Source organism: Corythoichthys intestinalis, chromosome 16 (genome assembly GCF_030265065.1).
Source record: "Corythoichthys intestinalis isolate RoL2023-P3 chromosome 16, ASM3026506v1, whole genome shotgun sequence".
In the NCBI taxonomy this organism is placed as follows: Eukaryota; Metazoa; Chordata; class Actinopteri; order Syngnathiformes; family Syngnathidae; genus Corythoichthys; species Corythoichthys intestinalis.
In genome coordinates this window covers 11,572,771-11,590,260 of record NC_080410.1, presented here as the reverse complement: position 1 = coordinate 11,590,260, position 17,490 = coordinate 11,572,771, and the positions used below count along the sequence as shown (strand labels likewise).

The following is a 17,490-nucleotide window of genomic DNA, read 5'->3' as shown; positions in this document are numbered from 1 at the left end:
AGTCTCCGTATAAATGCACCTGCTCTGTGATAGTCTCAGGGTTCTGTTTAAAGTGCAGAGAGCATTATGAAAACCAAGGAACACACCAGGCAGGTCCGAGATACTGTTGTGGAGAAGTTTAAAGCCGGATTTGGATACAAAAAGATTTCCCAAGCTTTAAACATCTCAAGGAGCACTGTGCAAGCCATCATATTGAAATGGAAGGAGCATCAGACCACTGCAAATCTACCAAGACCCGGCCGTCCTTCCAAACTTTCTTCTCAAACAAGGAGAAAACTGATCAGAGATGCAGCCAAGAGGCCCATGATCACTCTGGATGAACTGCAGAGATCTACAGCTAAGGTGGGAGAGTCTGTCCATAGGACAACAATCAGTCGTACACTGCACAAATCTGGCCTTTATGGAAGAGTGGCAAGAAGAAAGCCATTTCTCAAAGATATCCATAAAAAGTCTCGTTTAAAGTTTGCCACAAGCCACCTGGGAGACACACCAAACATGTGGAAGAAGGTGCTCTGGTCAGATGAAACCAAAATTGAACTTTTTGGCCACAATGCAAAACGATATGTTTGGCGTAAAAGCAACACAGCTCATCACCCTGAACACACCATCCCCATTGTCAAACATGGTGGTGGCAGTATCATGGTTTGGGCCTGCTTTTCTTCAGCAGGGACAGGGAAGATGGTTAAAATTGACGGGAAGATGGATGCAGCCAAATACAGGAACATTCTGGAAGAAAACCTGTTGGTATCTGCACAAGACCTGAGACTGGGACGGAGATTTATCTTCCAAGAGGACAATGATCCAAAACATAAAGCCAAATCTACAATGGAATGGTTCAAAAATAAACGTATCCAGGCGTTAGAATGGCCAAGTCAAAGTCCAGACCTAAATCCAATCGAGAATCTGTGGAAAGAGTTGAAGACTGCTGTTCACAAACACTCTCCATCCAACCTCACTGAGCTCGAGCTGTTTTGCAAGGAAGAACGGGGAAGAATGTCAGTCTCTCGATGTGCAAAACTGATAGAAACATACCCCAAGCGACTTGCAGGTGTAATTGGAGCAAAAGGTGGCGCTACAAAGTATTAACGCAAGGGGGCCGAATAATATTGCACGCCCCACTTTTCAGTTTTTTATTTGTTAAAAAAGTTTAAATTATCCAATAAATTTTGTTCCACTTCACGATTGTGTCCCACTTGTTGTTGATTCTTGACAAAAAAATTAAAATTTTATATCTTTATGTTTGAAGCCTGAAATGTGGCGAAAGGTTGCAAGGTTCAACGGGGCCGAATACTTTTGCAAGGCACTGTATTTACTGTTTGACTGTATTAATCTAACACACCCAACATTTAAATAATACTTTAAGAAAACAAGTAGAATATATCTGATATTATGGAGTAGTTGGACTTGGAGTGATAGGCATTTGCAGCGCCAAGACAATGGGCAGATAAAGGCATAATAGACACAGGATGACTGCTGACTACGGAAGGCCAACGCGTGCGTCATGCAGCTGAGTGAACGAGACTGACGCTGACGGAGCAAGACAAGCAGGTGATGGCCAAGACATCTACAAGCCCACGTCTTGACCACCAAATTCCGCCATCAGCTCTTCTGGACAATGGACAGTCCAGAACAATGGCGGGCGATCCTGTCTTGCCACAAGGAATGCCTGATAACAAGAAGACTCCACGGCTGAGAATTTGAACACTCAGTGCTCCTTTTGCGCTGAGGCTGACAAAATCTCCAACTCTGGTTGCCATGGCAACAGTGACACACGGTCTCATCGGGCCAACCTGCAACAGAAAATTACCCTAAAAACACCCAAACACACCCTTCTCCCAGACAACATCCCGCCTCACCAGAGCCTTCTAAAGACTGAATTCTTTAGCTAGCGCCGTCTTTTTTCAGGACATTTTTGTGTACTTGTTGTTTGTCAACCCTGGAGCCAGCCTTCCTCCTCGTCTGGGTCTATTTGCTGTTTTTGCCTTGCTGTCTGATTGCTGTCGACATGGAATAAATTGTCAACTTGTGTGTCAGGGCCTTTTTCCAGCTTTTAAAATGGAGTCAGTACAATGGGGTTAAAACTAAGGTATACAAGTTGAGTTTGGCCTTTTGGCCGGGTTGTTGGAACACCGCCGGCCCAGGCCGTTGGAATTGCTCTAGCGCGGTTCCAGCGGTTTGGCTGTTGTGATTCCGTAAATCTGGCTAAAAAGTCAAATTCCAAAATTTTCTAGACAATTTTTTAGACAGATGCCCTTTCATTTTGACGATGGTGGTAATAGGCAGACTTAATGATAAACCTTATATGACTGTTAAAGTTCAGGTCAGAGTCAATAATTAGATTAAAAATGCTGTTAATGACGTCGAGCCACGGTAAACGCTCATCTAGGACCTTTCCTTTTTGTAAGCCAAAAATCACTTCTGTCTTTCCTTGTTTTAGCTGGAGAAAATGGCAGTTAACGGCAATCAGTGAGTTTGTAACAACAAAAAAATCAAAATTACTCCACGCACTGTGACTTGAGGGTTCATAGTCTGTGAGGTTTTCCACCAGCACACCATGACATTCCATGCTGATCTTGATCTTCTCTAAAAATGAGAAGTTCTGGAGGGACAAAATGAGAGGTAAAACAGCGGTGCTGAAAATGAAAACGCCCATGCAGTGATGTAATATTTTCTTTTAAAACACTTACACGTTCAAAGACAAAACTGCATCCTGGAAGTGAGTTACAGCATTGTTTCACCACGCAGCTCCTAAATTGATCAAGTCAACATTATTACATAGTACATGCATACTGTAACGATCTGTATGTTATGACTAATGTCTTACCTCTTTGAAATGTTGCGTAACCTATCTTTCCCTAATCGTATTTTCTTGTAGCCAAAGATCATGCAATCTCGGCCAAGATCTTTTGAATAACTGTTTAGTGTGCATGTGACATTGTTGATGAAGTCATTCACACAGGTCAGCCCTGTAATACAAAATCAGTTAAAAGTTCAAATCAGTTTGCGCACTTGGAGCAAACTCATATTTAACGTTTATAACATTAAAGCTTTGCGCGAAGGTAGCAATTGCACGTGTGATATGAAAGTGAACAAACAAAATGAGTTGCACCTTGCAAGTTCGTCTCACAGCGCTGGAAATGAAGACAAAACAGAATCGCCGAAACAAAATACAGCTGAGCCGTCTCCATCATCACATATTTATGCAGACAATCTATGAAATAAAAAGAAGACGAAAATAATAGTTTTATTAGTTCAACTGAAAACTACTACATATAGTGTTGCTTTAAAGTTTTTCATTGGAGTGTTTTTATACTTGTAGGACATTTACTGCATACCTGCTTAAAAAAACTAAAAGACTCAAGCGGTTTTAGATTTGGGACGTTTCCCGGATTCAGTTTCTGTTTTATTTTTTAGAGATGAGTCATGAGAACTTATAGTTCAGGAGATAAAGGAGCGCAACGCAGAGAAAACAAAACTGCGAACAGTCATTTCCAAAGGTGGCAAAGAAAACCTTTTACAACAGTAAAAGTTAACTCTGAAATGTACTTAGATAAAAAAGTAAAAATTGTGTGGTTTTTTGTTTTTGTTTTTTTACTTTAAACTGGTTTTGATAACATTTGAGAATGAAGGAAAAAAACATGATCTCAAACATCGTTTATTAACTATAACTGTTATCAAAATTAAACCTGTTACAAAATTGGAAATGCTGAATTAACTCTTTCATCCACAAATTATAATTGTATTTATTTATATATTTAACCTTTAAAGCGCACTCATTTAAACTTACTAGCTGCCATTACTGGTGCTAGTCGTCATATCTATTCCTTCATTCACCCCTCCCAGTCTAAATGGATTGCATGGCTAGTCCCGTCAATGGCATCAAAACTTAAGCATTAACAGCCCGTACTCCCAGTTGAAATGAACATCTAGTGCAGTGGTTCTTAGCCTCGGTTCGATCAAACCCCAGGGGTTCGGCGAAGGTAAAAGAAACACAGAGCCCTATTTTAATAAACAGATTAAATCTAGGCAAAGTGGCTTTTTAGACCAGGTTTTGGACTGGTTTGCTCCTAATTTAAAGGCTTAATCCATTTCTTTTAACTGCTAGTCCTCGATCTGATGAGAAGAGGAACTGGTTTGCTCAGTGGCAGGTTAACTCGCACTTGGTATGAGGGAATACAACAGACCAATTGGCAGCGTTAAAATTTTTGACCCGTTTATAAATCATGCTGTCAAAATGAGAAGAATTTTGAATGGGAATTTGCAAAATTAATAGCTTGCTCGCTTTGAATTTGAAACAAAGTTACTTTATTATCCAATTCCGAAGGGTTCGGTGAATGCACATGTGAAACTTGTGGGGTTCGGTAACTTAAGCAAGGTTAAGAACCACTGGTCTACTGCCATCGATGGCATGCAAAGAGTTGAATACCACCAAAAAATTGAGTAAAAAATTTATGTCATTAATTCAATTTTTATTAACATTGTATTCATTTTCACATTTATCTATAATTACCAAAAATGCAATAAAGATTAATAAATCATATGTATATATACTGTATAATATATATAATTGCTAAAATTGTATTTTAAAAGGTCTTTTTGTCAACTTTTAAATAGCTGTCCACTGTCATGACCCCTGTCCCTGAAGGGGAGAAACCTTAGCTATGCCTTCCCTATATCTTTTGTCAATAAATTAAAAAAAACCTAAATCCAAAATTTGAGTTTTTTATTTATTTTTTTTAATCTAAAACATCTCAAACAATATCGATTTTGTGTTTTTGTGAAAGTTTAGAGCAAGAGCATTTGAATGTAGGTGTTTTTCATTAGTCGGCAGTTTTTCAGGTTAGATGGATAATCTTAGAGAAGAAGAAATATATATATATATATATAAGCATGGTGTATATATCGACAACAAAAAAGTCCCATACCATACCTGACTTTTTCTTGGCTTAGTGAAGGCAATTCTGTATGTGACAGGAATCACATCGTCGCCCCTTCGGCTGGACTAAAGTTTTCAGATGAAGATTTGCTTCTTTTTGGTCTTTCACTGTTATTCTTCCCTTCCGTGTGCTCTCATTTTCTCCTCCCTCTCTTTCTATCACTCTTTCTTTGGCCTCCTCATTGCCGTTTTTCTTTTTTGGGTGGCCGCTGACATTTTCAGTCATTAACCACAGCTTCTATCTGGGCCTTTACAGGAAGCATTGTGACGCACTGAGTGGTACTGAAAGAGTGACGGGCCAAGGCGGGGTGAGCAGGTGAGTCTTAACACGCGACACCTCCCTCGGCCCTACCGCCACCAGTCACAAACCCAATCATAACGTACTACCGCCGTTAAAATACAAACTGCACTGGAAAGAGCGTGAACACCACATCCTGTTTCAATCGCAATGTCAAGAGAGTTGTTCGTCTTTTCCTCTGAAGTGGTTCAAGTCAATGAAATTCAGTTAAAAAAATGTTCCAGATGCCAAAAGATTGACTACGTTCCATATTTAGAATCAAGGTGCGATTTAAATCATTGCCTGCCATTCATAAGGATATACAATGCTGGCCAAAAGTATTGGCATCCCTGCAATTCTGTCAAATAATGCTCAATTTTTCCCAGAGAATAATTGCAATTACTAATACTTTGTTAGTATTATCTTCATTTATTTTGCTTGCAATGAAAAAACACAAAAGAGAAAGAAAAAAATATTAAATCATTATCATTTTACACAAAACTCCAAAAATGGGCCGGGCAAAAGTATTGGCACCCTAAGCCTAATACTTTGTAGCACAACCTTTAGACGAAATAACTCCGAACAACCGCTCCCGGTATCAATCAATGAGTTTCTTACAATGCTCTGCTGGAATTTTTCAATTCTTCTTTGGCCAACTGCTCCAGGTTTCTGAGATTTGAAGGGTGCCTTCTCCAAACTGCCATTTTCAGATTTCTCCACAGGTGTTCTATGGGATTCAGGTATAGACTCATTGTTGGCCACTTTAGAGGTCTCCAGTGCTTTCTCTCAAACCGTTTTCTAGTGCTTTTTAAAGTGTGTTTTGGGTCATTGTCCTACAGGAAGACCCATGAGCTCTGGGGGAGACCCAGCTTTCTCACAGTGGGCCTTACATTATGCAGCAAAATTTGTTGGTAGTCTTCAGACTTCATAATGCCATGTGCACGGTCAAGCAGTCCAGTACCAGAGGCAACAAAGCAACCCCAGAACATCAAGGAACCTTTGCCATGTTTGACTGTGAGGACAGTGCTCTTTTCTTTGAAGGCCTCGTTTTTTCCTGTAAACTCTATGTTGATGCCTTTTCCCAAAACCAGGGTGTACAAACTTTTTGCAAAGTGGGCCATATTTGGCTCGGTAAAAATGTGGGGGGGCCGACCTTGGCTGACGTCATTTACGTAGAACAATATATTTAAGCAAAATTTAGCAAGCCATTCAGTGTGTCACATTTGCTTTATTATTTTTTTTTTTTAATGAATAATTTAAACAATCTCGCAACTAGCCTTTGCGGCGTTCTCTTTCGACTCTCGGGCTCTTGCGAAATACTACTGCTGTGAAATTAAACTAGCTTCAAGTTGCTTCAATTTCTCACTGCGTATCTTCCCTGTAATCTTGTCGTACATGTCAGCGTGTCTTGTTTGGTAATATCGCCTCACATTGAAATCTTTAAAAACAGCGACTGTCTCTTTGCAAATGAGGCAAGACAGAGTTTTTGCGTATTTTAGTGAAGAAATAGTCCAATTTTCACCTATCCTTGAAGCGTCGCCCGTCACGGTCAACTTTTTTTGTTGATTGTTGCCATTTTAGAAAATTGGAAGTAGAGGGTCACACGGAGTATTGTTGTTTAGCCCTTAACTACCTGCAACATGAAGCAATTATCAGAGAATCCCAAAATTTGAAAAATAAGGTCCTAATGAAACCTTTTTTTCAAATTTGTGAAAAGTCAAAATGAATATGTGTAATAAGCACTCTAATATCTATAACCCATGCTAAATCATGTTTTTTTTCTTATGGAACCTGTAGATGCATGTGTTGACTTGCATCCATCATTTTTTTTTTCCCCCAAAAAGAAAGGTCAAAATTCTAAATTAGTCTGGAAATCATGAAATTTTAAGTGTATCAAATGTGATACATTTGGCAATAAGGGGTTAAAGTGCTGCTGCCTTTTAGTGGGTAAATGAGGAGCAGCATTTTGTGTGTAAGCTACTTCATATGCTGGCTTCAGTACTGCTGACCAATTTATTAAGTCTGTGTGCGGGCCAGATGTTATTGATTTTATGACAGAGGCTGGGGGCCGGATGAAATTTGACCACGGGCCGCATTTGGCCCCCGGGCCGGACTTTAGACATGTCTACCCTAAAGGCTCTACTTTAGTCTTCCAAAACATTTTTTGGCTTTCTCAGTTAAGTTTTGGCAAACTCCAGTCTGGCTTTTTTATGTCTCTGGGTCAGAAGTGGGGTCTTCCTGGGTATTCTACCATAGAGTCCCTTTTCATTCAGATGCCGACGGATAGTACGGGTTGACACTGTTGTACCCTCGGACTGCAGGACAGCTTGAACTTGTTTGGATGTTAGTCGAGGTTCTTTATCCACCATCCGCACAATCTTTCGCTGAAATCTCTTGTCAATTTTTTTTTTTACGTCCACATCTAGGGAGGTTAGCCGCAGTGCCATTGGCTTTACACTTATTGATGACACTGCGCACGGAAGACACAGGAACATTCAGGTCTTTGGAGATGGACTTGTAACCTTGAGATTGCCCGAGGTTGCCCGAGATTACAATTTTGCTTGTCTAGTCCTCAGACAGTTCTTTGGTCTTCTTTCATTTCTCCATTCTCAATGTGGTACACACAAGGACATAGGTTGAGTCAGCTTTAATCCATTTTAACTGGCTGCAAGTGTGATTTAGTTATTACCACCACATGTTATGTGCCACAGGTAAGTATTTGGTGCTCTTAATCACACAAATTAGAGAAGCATCACATGATTTTTCAAAGGGTGCCAATACTTTTGTCCGGCCTATTTTTGGAGTTTTGTGTAAAATGACAATTTTAATTTTTTTCCATTCTCTTTTGTGTTTTTTCATTGCTAGCAAAATAAATGAAGATATTACTACCAAAGCATTTGTATTCGCAATCATTTTCTGAGAGAAGTTGAACATTATCTGATAGAATTGCAGGGGTGCCAATACTTTTGGCCAGCACTGTACATCCAATTCATTTGGACTGAGATGGGTGATAGACGTCTAGCGCCGTCAATGGCAGTCAATGAGTTGAATGAATTGTTATCTTGTTTGAGAATTAAAAAACAAGGTCTTTTTTCTGTTCTGGAATAGTGGAGAAGAATGTCAATAAAGGCCAATATTTCCAGGAAGTAGGCAAAATTGCCATGAGCAGGCATTTTTAAACACCGAATGTATTTTAGCCAATAGAATGCTAGTATTTCAGATAGTCCGACATGACTTGTTAGGTCTGATACACCCAATTTTTCCAAGGCAATTGCGATGGCAATGTTCTTTACATGCAAGTTCTCATTTTTACATGGACTTATTTTGCTGGAACAAAAAGCAATGTATTAAAATATTATATTGCCATACTTGCATTTGGTGTGGCTATTTGCTGCTCCCAGTCTGCTGCTTTGCAGCTGTGCTATAGTCATGTACACTGCAAATGTATAATGTTTTAATCAAATTATTTTTCGTAAATCTAGTCAAATCATTTCATATTGTTTTGAGTGTTACAGACTAGTTAACAGATTAAGGGGTCAGATTATTCCATTTACTTTAAGTAACTAGTTGTTCTTATTAAGCCCATACATCTAAAAGTTGGTCATTTTATGCCTATATCATGAAGAATTTTCTTTAAAATAATATTTTGAAGAATATCTATTCTTGAATTAAGTACATTTCTCACATTTCAAAGCTTTTTTAATATTAGATATGCTGATTTATTGCTTAAAAAGTCTAATAACTTTCAAATACTGTGAGGAAAAAAACTTTGGTTTTCCTGTTGTATTAAACGTGCACCGAACGGTGATCTACGTCCCAAGGTATATACAATACATAACAGTGACTTGTGTGTATGGTGACACCCCAAATATATATATAGCAGGGCCGGCCCAGGCTATACGCAGATTATGCAGCTGCTTAGGGCCCCTGACCACTAGGGGCCCCCAATCTGGCAATTGTTTAATTTACATTCTATTTTGTTTACCACAGTTTGCTTTATTTGACTTTTGATACTTGATTACAAGCTTAAAAAAAATAGTAATTCTTCCTTAACTTCTTTCTTTCCTCTTTTAGAAAAAGGTTTGGCGCTATCGACTGTAAGTACTAACAATCCTTTGGGGTGAGAAGTTTGAAGTATGCAGTGCAACAAAATCTGATTAACATACAAAATATGGACGTATGGGTTGGATTGCATGTATGGGTTTCACAGTACACTGTGACGAAATGGTGGGCCAAAAATATGGGCCCCTTTGCATTATTTTGCTTAGGGCCCCAAAATGGCCTGGGCCGGCCCTGATATATACAGTGCCTTGCAAAAGTATTCGGCCCCCTTGAATCTTGCAACCTTTCGCCACATTTCAGGCTTCAAACATAAAGATATGAAATTTAATTTTTTTGTCAAGAATCAACAACAAGTGGGACACAATCGTGAAGTGGAACAACATTTATTGGATAATTTAAACTTTTTTTAACAAATAAAAAACTGAAAAGTGGGGCGTGCAATATTATTCGGCCCCTTTACTTTCAGTGCAGCAAACTCACTCCAGAAGTTCAGTGAGGATCTCTGAATGATCCAATGTTGTCCTAAATGACCGATGATGATAAATAGAATCCACCTGTGTGTAATCAAGTCTCCGTATAAATGCACCTGCTCTGTGATAGTCTCAGGGTTCTGTTTAAAGTGCAGAGAGCATTATGAAAACCAAGGAACACACCAGGCAGGTCCGAGATACTGTTGTGGAGAAGTTTAAAGCCGGATTTGGATACAAAAAGATTTCCCAAGCTTTAAACATCTCAAGGAGCACTGTGCAAGCCATCATATTGAAATGGAAGGAGCATCAAACCACTGCAAATCTACCAAGACCCGGCCGTCCTTCCAAACTTTCTTCTCAAACAAGGAGAAAACTGATCAGAGATGCAGCCAAGAGGCCCATGATCACTCTAGATGAACTGCAGAGATCTACAGCTGAGGTGGGAGAGTCTGTCCATAGGACAACAATCAGTCGTACACTGCACAAATCTGGCCTTTATGGAAGAGTGGCAAGAAGAAAGCCATTTCTCAAAGATATCCATAAAAAGTCTCGTTTAAAGTTTGCCACAAGCCACCTGGGAGACACACCAAACATGTGGAAGAAGGTGCTCTGGTCAGATGAAACCAAAATTGAACTTTTTGGCCACAATGCAAAACGATATGTTTGGCGTAAAAGCAACACAGCTCATCACCCTGAACACACCATCCCCACTGTCAAACATGGTGGTGGCAGCATCATGGTTTGGGCCTGCTTTTCTTCAGCAGGGACAGGGAAGATGGTTAAAATTGACGGGAAGATGGATGCAGCCAAATACAGGAACATTCTGGAAGAAAACCTGTTGGTATCTGCACAAGACCTGAGACTGGGACGGAGATTTATCTTCCAACAGGACAATGATCCAAAACATAAAGCCAAATCTACAATGGAATGGTTAAAAAATAAACGTATACAGGTGTTAGAATGGCCAAGTCAAAGTCCAGACCTGAATCCAATTGAGAATCTGTGGAAAGAGCTGAAGACTGCTGTACACAAACACTCTCCATCCAACCTCACTGAGCTCGAGCTGTTTTGCATGCAAGAATGGGCAAGAATGTCAGTCTCTCGATGTGCAAAACTGATAGAAACATACCCCAAGTGACTTGCAGCTGTAATTGGAGCAAAAGGTGGCGCTACAAAGTATTAACGCAAGGGGGCCGAATAATATTGCACGCCCCACTTTTCAGTTTTTTATTTGTTAAAAAAGTTTAAATTATCCAATAAATTTTGTTCCACTTCACGATTGTGTCCCACATGTTGTTGATTCTTGACAAAAAATTAAAATGTTATATCTTTATGTTTGAAGCCTGAAATGTGGCGAAAGGTTGCAAGGTTCAACGGGGCCGAATACTTTTGCAAGGCACTGTAGTTTTCAATATGCTGGTGAGGCTCTGAATCTCTTGCCTCTCCTGTCTTTGCTCTAGTTGTTTTGATTAAAAAAAACATCACACAAGGTTCATGGATACATCATTCAAGAAAAGGTCAGGGGAAGTGACTATTTTTGGTAATAAAAAAAACAACAACAAATTATTATCATTTTGTAGCGTCCACAAGGACAACCCCATATTGGTGATGATAATGTACACTCAGCAGGAAAACAGTACATTATTTTCAATTAATTGTACCTACCTGGAGGCCACAAACTTTATGTAAAAAACAAAGCTGCCCGAGAGTTGAAGATGACGCTCGCCACGCTAAATGCTAATGCTAACAAGAGCGCGAATGCTATGCTAATGCTTCAAGCACCCAAATGCCAATCATCATCGTGTTTACAACAGTGTCACCAACCCCTTCCGTTCTCCTCCCTCCGACTCTGTTCTCTCCAAGGCAGCTGTGACCAAATCAGACAACTTCCGCTTCATTCAACCAAATTGTTGTAACTTGCCCACTCACACCCTCAGTAACGGTAACGGCATTGAAAAGATGGGAAAAGTAATAACTTAGATTACCCACTACTGAACAAAATAACACTGGTAGGGACACCATTATACCATACCTGTCAACTCGATGTTGTTGGCAATCTTACAACTAGTGACGTATGCCCTTACAAATTGGTGACTAATCTTACAATGTCGTATATACGTAGCTTGCAATATGAAACAAAAATAAAACTCAATTTTTAAAATAATATGAATTTATTGTTAATTTTGTAACATATAACCTGGTGCAATCAAAGAACAATCAATATATTCAGCTACATCATGATTACTAAAAATTTAACAGTGACTTTTGTTATAATTGTTTGTAGCACTTTTGGCAATTTCTGTCATGTCTTTTGATGGCTGCACTTCATGGCACTTCAGCTCGCAATTCAGTTTGACTTAAAGGTAGTTCGTAAGTGTGTCCAATTGTAAATTAAAACGATCAATTGATAAAATTAATTTACCAATGTAATCTTTCAGTCAGGGAACATTTCTTTTGCTAATTCTGAAAAGTGATCAGCAATAGTTGCAGGCGAATTGTGTCCGGCAAAAAATTGGCAGAATAAAATCTCCACATTTGTCACTTTTCATTCTGCAGACTTCATCTTTATGACCAGTGTTGCTAATCTTACTTTTAAAAAGTAATTAATTACAGTTACAAATTATTTCTCCCAAAAAGTTATTGAGTTAGTAAATCAGTTACCTGAATGTAAGAGTAATTAGTTACTTGGCAAAGTAACTGGGGTTACCTATCATGTTTTTTGAATTTACTTTTTCTAATTCTATTTCTTTTTTTTTTTTTTCCAAAAAAAAAAAAAAACATAGTAACCTTTGCTGTGTTTGGAAGTCATTTTATGTGGTGAATCAACCATTAAAGTTGTTAAAATTGCTCCCGTTTTTGAATTAGTTCCCTTCTGTCTACTTTCGACATGTGAAAGTTTTAAAACTGTTTCATCATTTAAAGATAGATTCAAGTCAAGATTTTGTCGATTTAGGAGTATTTTAGATAAAAAGTTACTTAGGTTAGCTAGAAACGTTCACTACAACAGAGCCTTTCTGAGAAGTCTACTGCTTTAAAATGGAGGCTGTTTACCAACGCCGCCTGCAGCGTCAAACCAAACACTCTTCCCTCTCCATGTCTCGGACTTTTCTTGCGTCATTCAACCAACGTCATAACGCATAGTAACGCACATTGTGTCGTTGGCGAAACGGTGACAAAATCCGAACGGAGAAAAAAAACCGTAATGCACGAAAAACATACAGATTTTTAACATACGGCGTACACATTTAAGAATAGGTATGTTATACTCTAACGCCGTAATAATTTCATACACGTATTTTCCTCGAAAAAACGACAAAAGGAGAAAGCAGTGAATGCTATGGTGTTTGGCTTTTGGTTTGACGAACAGGACTATATTAGGAGCAACTTTATTTTCAGAATTCTCAATTTAAAGTCAGGATTCCAACTCTAAAGTGAGAATTCTAATTCTTTATTTTTTTATGGGCCTAATGCTTTTCCGTCGGTAACATATACTTAACATGAGTTTTTTTTAATTTATTTATTTATTTTATTGGACATAGTTATACGTAGATATACTGACAATCCAACATACTTCTGGAGTCTAACATCTTGAATAAAAATAAGTACATATAGGACTATAGTCAGAAGCACAAGGACAATTACACTGCAAATTTAGAACGTCTTAATCAAACCCCTTTCCCACTGTCCAAAAAACCCATGTCAACCCACTAACAATCGGCTTTTGGTGGCAGTGGGAAAGGTGCAGCGACCCGCCTCGACTCGTGTCAATCAACCCGCCAAGCGACCCGCGTTAAAATCACCTCGGCTCTGATCGTCATGTAGTGTGAAAGCAAAACCTTGGGTGAACAGTCAACACCCTAATCTACGTGGTGACGTAGGCTCTTACGTGATGCGTCATAACTCCTTTCAATTTCAAACCAAAATTCACGTCACCTACGTTGCCTCAGTACAAGCAGTGTTAATCCTTTGCTGCATTTCGACCATTTAGAGGGCAGTAAAAAGCATGAAAACAGAGAACACAAACGGAAAGGAGGCTTCCATGTTGCTCTGCATTGTTTACTTCCTTGAATTGAATGAATTCGGTCGCACTTGTCGACGCGCATCTTAGCGTGGTGACGTCACGTAACCTTACGCATGGCTGAGGAGGTGTCGGGGGTTAGACGTGTGAGAAAGAAAAAAAAGACACGGCTTTTTTTTTTGTCAACGGGAAAGGTGTCAAATGCCAATTGCTAGTGGGTTGCATCGGCTTGGAAAAAATGCGCGTTGACCCACTAGTTTCAGTGGGAAAGGGGCCATCAGAGAATTTTTCTTAAATCTAGTCAAATAATGTTCTCCATCTTGTTTTGAGTGTTAAAAACCATAAGCTATTTTTCTTATTCACAGAAATCTGAGTAAATTTTACTTGAAGCACTGGCAGATAATGTCACATATTTCTTGTAGATTTACACTGAAAACATGGGAGAGTAACTAGTTTTAAGGAGGTGTGATTTTGCATTGTACACTCGAACGCTATGTCCCTGTCATAAAGTTCAACGAAAGGCTGTTGTGCTATGCGTGACTACGCGTAGCCTTCAAAACCACAAAGATGCATACAAAATAATGCAGCTTATTGCTTATAACCGCAGTAGGCCAGAGTCGATCTGCTGTGCCATACCATACCCGCCATACTGCATTCTACATGCCGCTACTCAGCAAGCCAAGCGAGCTACGCACACGGAGGACAGGCAAGGGTTAGACGAGGTGGAAGAATGGTGCCGCAGTAGATAGCGTTTCGAGGTCAGCTGTGGTGGTTTGTGTAAGATAAAGTGGTTCTCAGACAAGACTCAGAGACAATACTCGGGCTGTCGTCTGCGTAGTGCTTTGTAAGCCAAAACCAGAGTTGTCAGAATTGAAATACTCCAGCCCAATCACAAACATAACATCACGTAATCATCATCATTTACACATCCAAAAATTCAGGAAATTAAGGTGCGCAAAAAGTTTATTAGGTCTGGCCAAAAATGTACGGATCTACCAAAATTTGAGAAGCACGTCCCCATTTATTTCCAGTGGCTCCACTCATTTCCAATGGGTGAAAAAAAAAGATCCCATATTAACAGGAAGTGACCTGGAAAAGACCCAAAATCTACAGGAAGTGACCTAAAATAAAAAGGTCTGCCTGTATGTACCCTAAAATTAATAGGGTAGTGACCCAAAATTAACAAATTGTCCACAATTCATTTAAACTGGGAGCACTGGCTGTGAATGCGTATATTTTTTTCTTGTACATTTGATTGAGTAAAATGGCTTTGGTTGATGACGAACTTTTTGTGTGTGGTGTGAGTAAGAAAATAAAATCACTGAATTGTTGTAATCAAAACTACCTCGATAATGAATCTTTGAGGTAAATGTTTAAATTTTATGAAAATACAAATGAGTGAAAACCCCTTGCCATTTTTATCTATTTTGTATACTGATAACTGTTTTAAAAATATGACTGAACACAGATCCCGCATGACGATTAATCGGCTTTCCGTGTGTGACATGACAAGGAGAATAGCAGGTTGTAAGAAAGAGCAAGTTTCAGTGGTTACGCTAAAACCTCCACTTTGTCGCCTTTACACATGACACCAAAAACTACAATAGAGTGAAGTAGTTATGAACTAACATTTTAGTTATGACCTTTTCATTTCATATGGCCTTTAAACTCAAAGATAATTAACCCCTTGTTGCATATTTACATATATATTTGAAAGCAATTACAAATAAAAAATAAAAATGGAAGAATGTTTTATGAAATTCCGCTGCATATCTTAAAAAATGTTTCATTTATTTTAATTGTTTAAAATAATTTCCTATATAGTACGTCTACTTTTTGTTTTCTTAAATCATTCCCTCCCCCCTAAATTTAGTTGTATTTTTAAATTTTATTTTCTATGTACATTTTATTATTTTCATGTCTATGTATTCTCCCAATGTTTTTTGATGTATAATTGTTGAATTAAATACATCAAGGGATTAGTTTAAAAAAGATCTGCATATTACATTCTACATTTGCCCTTTAACAAAATTTCAATGCATTTTTTGTCCAGCTACACTGGGAAGAAAACATCACTTTGAAACCATCCTCTAGCCCATTTCTATCATCAACCTGTTGATTTTCTGGTTCAAAATATTTCTCTCTATCCACTCCACTGTTGACGATTTCCAGCAGTTCAGCACTTTACTGAAAAAGAAAGGAGAAAGTCATAATGAAGTGGATGGATGGATGGATTGAATTGACGCATATGGCTGTATGTCAAGTTTCTAGTAAAAAAAAAATATCACGCTTAAAATAAGATAAACTCCGTTAAAATCTATGATGTCAGTAAGATTGTAAAGGCTTATTTTGAGACCATTTTTTGGTACTATATTTTCCGATTAATTTATATTATTTTATTAAATACATATATTTATACTGGAGTGCCACGTCCAATTTCATTGTTCACAATGTTCTTTTCGTTGCTGACAATGACAATAAAGACCTATTCTATTCTATACTTTTGTTGTAAGAAACAGTTAACATTTATTTTTAAAATCCTCTTTTATGAATGAATTTATAATCATGAAAAATGCCTAAAGTAGTATATTAGTCAAAGTACGGTAGCTAGCAAGTATTTTTTAGCAGCTCTATTTTATTGATGGTAGCTTTGCATGTAATGCATTACGGGTTTTTTTGGATGGCGTTTCTTTGGCGCGCCGCACAGCCCAAACCGTTTAGCCCATCAACACCAATATGACCGGAATTCTCGTGCAACGCAGGGATCTTTTGAATGACTCTCCCAAAATTACCGTTCACACCAAAATGCGGGTTTAATAAAAAAAATAATAAATAATTTCAAAATATATGTAGTCCTACAGTATTTATCCAATTCACATCAATGAAAAGTCAAAAATTTCAGAAATGGGCATAAAACTTGTACTGTACACAGAATTTGCCAAAAACCTACAGTTCCCCCAAAATTCACCCAAACCTTTCCCATTAATTTCTAATGGGATGCCATTGCCATGTACGTCGTTCCATTCATTTCTAATTGCCAAAATGTCATCGTCATTTTCAATGGCAGAAAAACATGAGTGGTTGTGATTTTAGACCAAAAACTTACCATTACTGCCCATTGACATTGAACTGGCGCCCAAGTAAATCGATGCCATTGACAGCCATGTACGTCCTTCCCACTGACGGCCATTTATGTTGATGCCATTGACAGCCATGTATCTTGATTCTATTGATGCCAATGCAGTTGAATTCCATTGACGGCCATGTACGTACATGCCGTTGGCGGCCATGTACAGTCATGTGAAAAAATTAGGGCACCCTATGGAAGCCTGTGTGTTTCATAACATTTGGTCTAATGGATATTTAATATCAATTTTAACAATCTTGAGAGATTCAAGTAATAGAACTAAACAATTAAAACTGATTTTTTAAATATATAACTTTCTGTAAAATCTAATTTTAAATAAATGCAATTTCTGATGAGGAATAAATTAGGACACCTCCACATTCAGTCCCACTTACAATGGCTAAAATCACACACAACTCTATCACATCAGGTGCACATGATTAGAACATCATTACCCAGTATTTTGAGCTTGCCTTATCTAAACTTCACATATAGTTTGGTGTGCCCCTGACTGTTAAAGCTGTCTGAGCCTTTCAGAAAGAAGATTGTAGTCGCTTATGAGTCTGGTAAGGGATTTCAAAAGATCTCAAAAGAATATAA

General features: G+C 38.4%; 1 protein-coding gene across 2 annotated transcripts in view; it reads right to left on the bottom strand.

Annotated features, from left to right (window-relative positions):
• The window catches only part of il2rb (interleukin 2 receptor, beta), a 31,507-nt gene extending 14,490 nt beyond the window's left edge, over positions 1-17,017 (bottom strand). The window contains exons 1-5 of one of the 2 annotated variants that reach the window (XM_057860610.1): positions 16,870-17,017; positions 3,110-3,211; positions 2,825-2,966; positions 2,688-2,748; positions 2,509-2,599 (exon numbers count right to left, since the gene is read on the bottom strand). In XM_057860610.1, the coding sequence (XP_057716593.1) occupies positions 2,509-2,599; positions 2,688-2,748; positions 2,825-2,966; positions 3,110-3,211; positions 16,870-16,978 (505 nt within the window). In that variant the 5' untranslated portion in view covers positions 16,979-17,017. Of the gene's footprint in view, positions 1-2,508; positions 2,600-2,687; positions 2,749-2,824; positions 2,967-3,109; positions 3,212-4,930; positions 5,185-16,869 lie in introns of those variants that run through there. The other variant, XM_057860609.1, reaches the window with a different exon arrangement.
• Between the last annotated feature and the right edge of the window lie 473 nt (positions 17,018-17,490).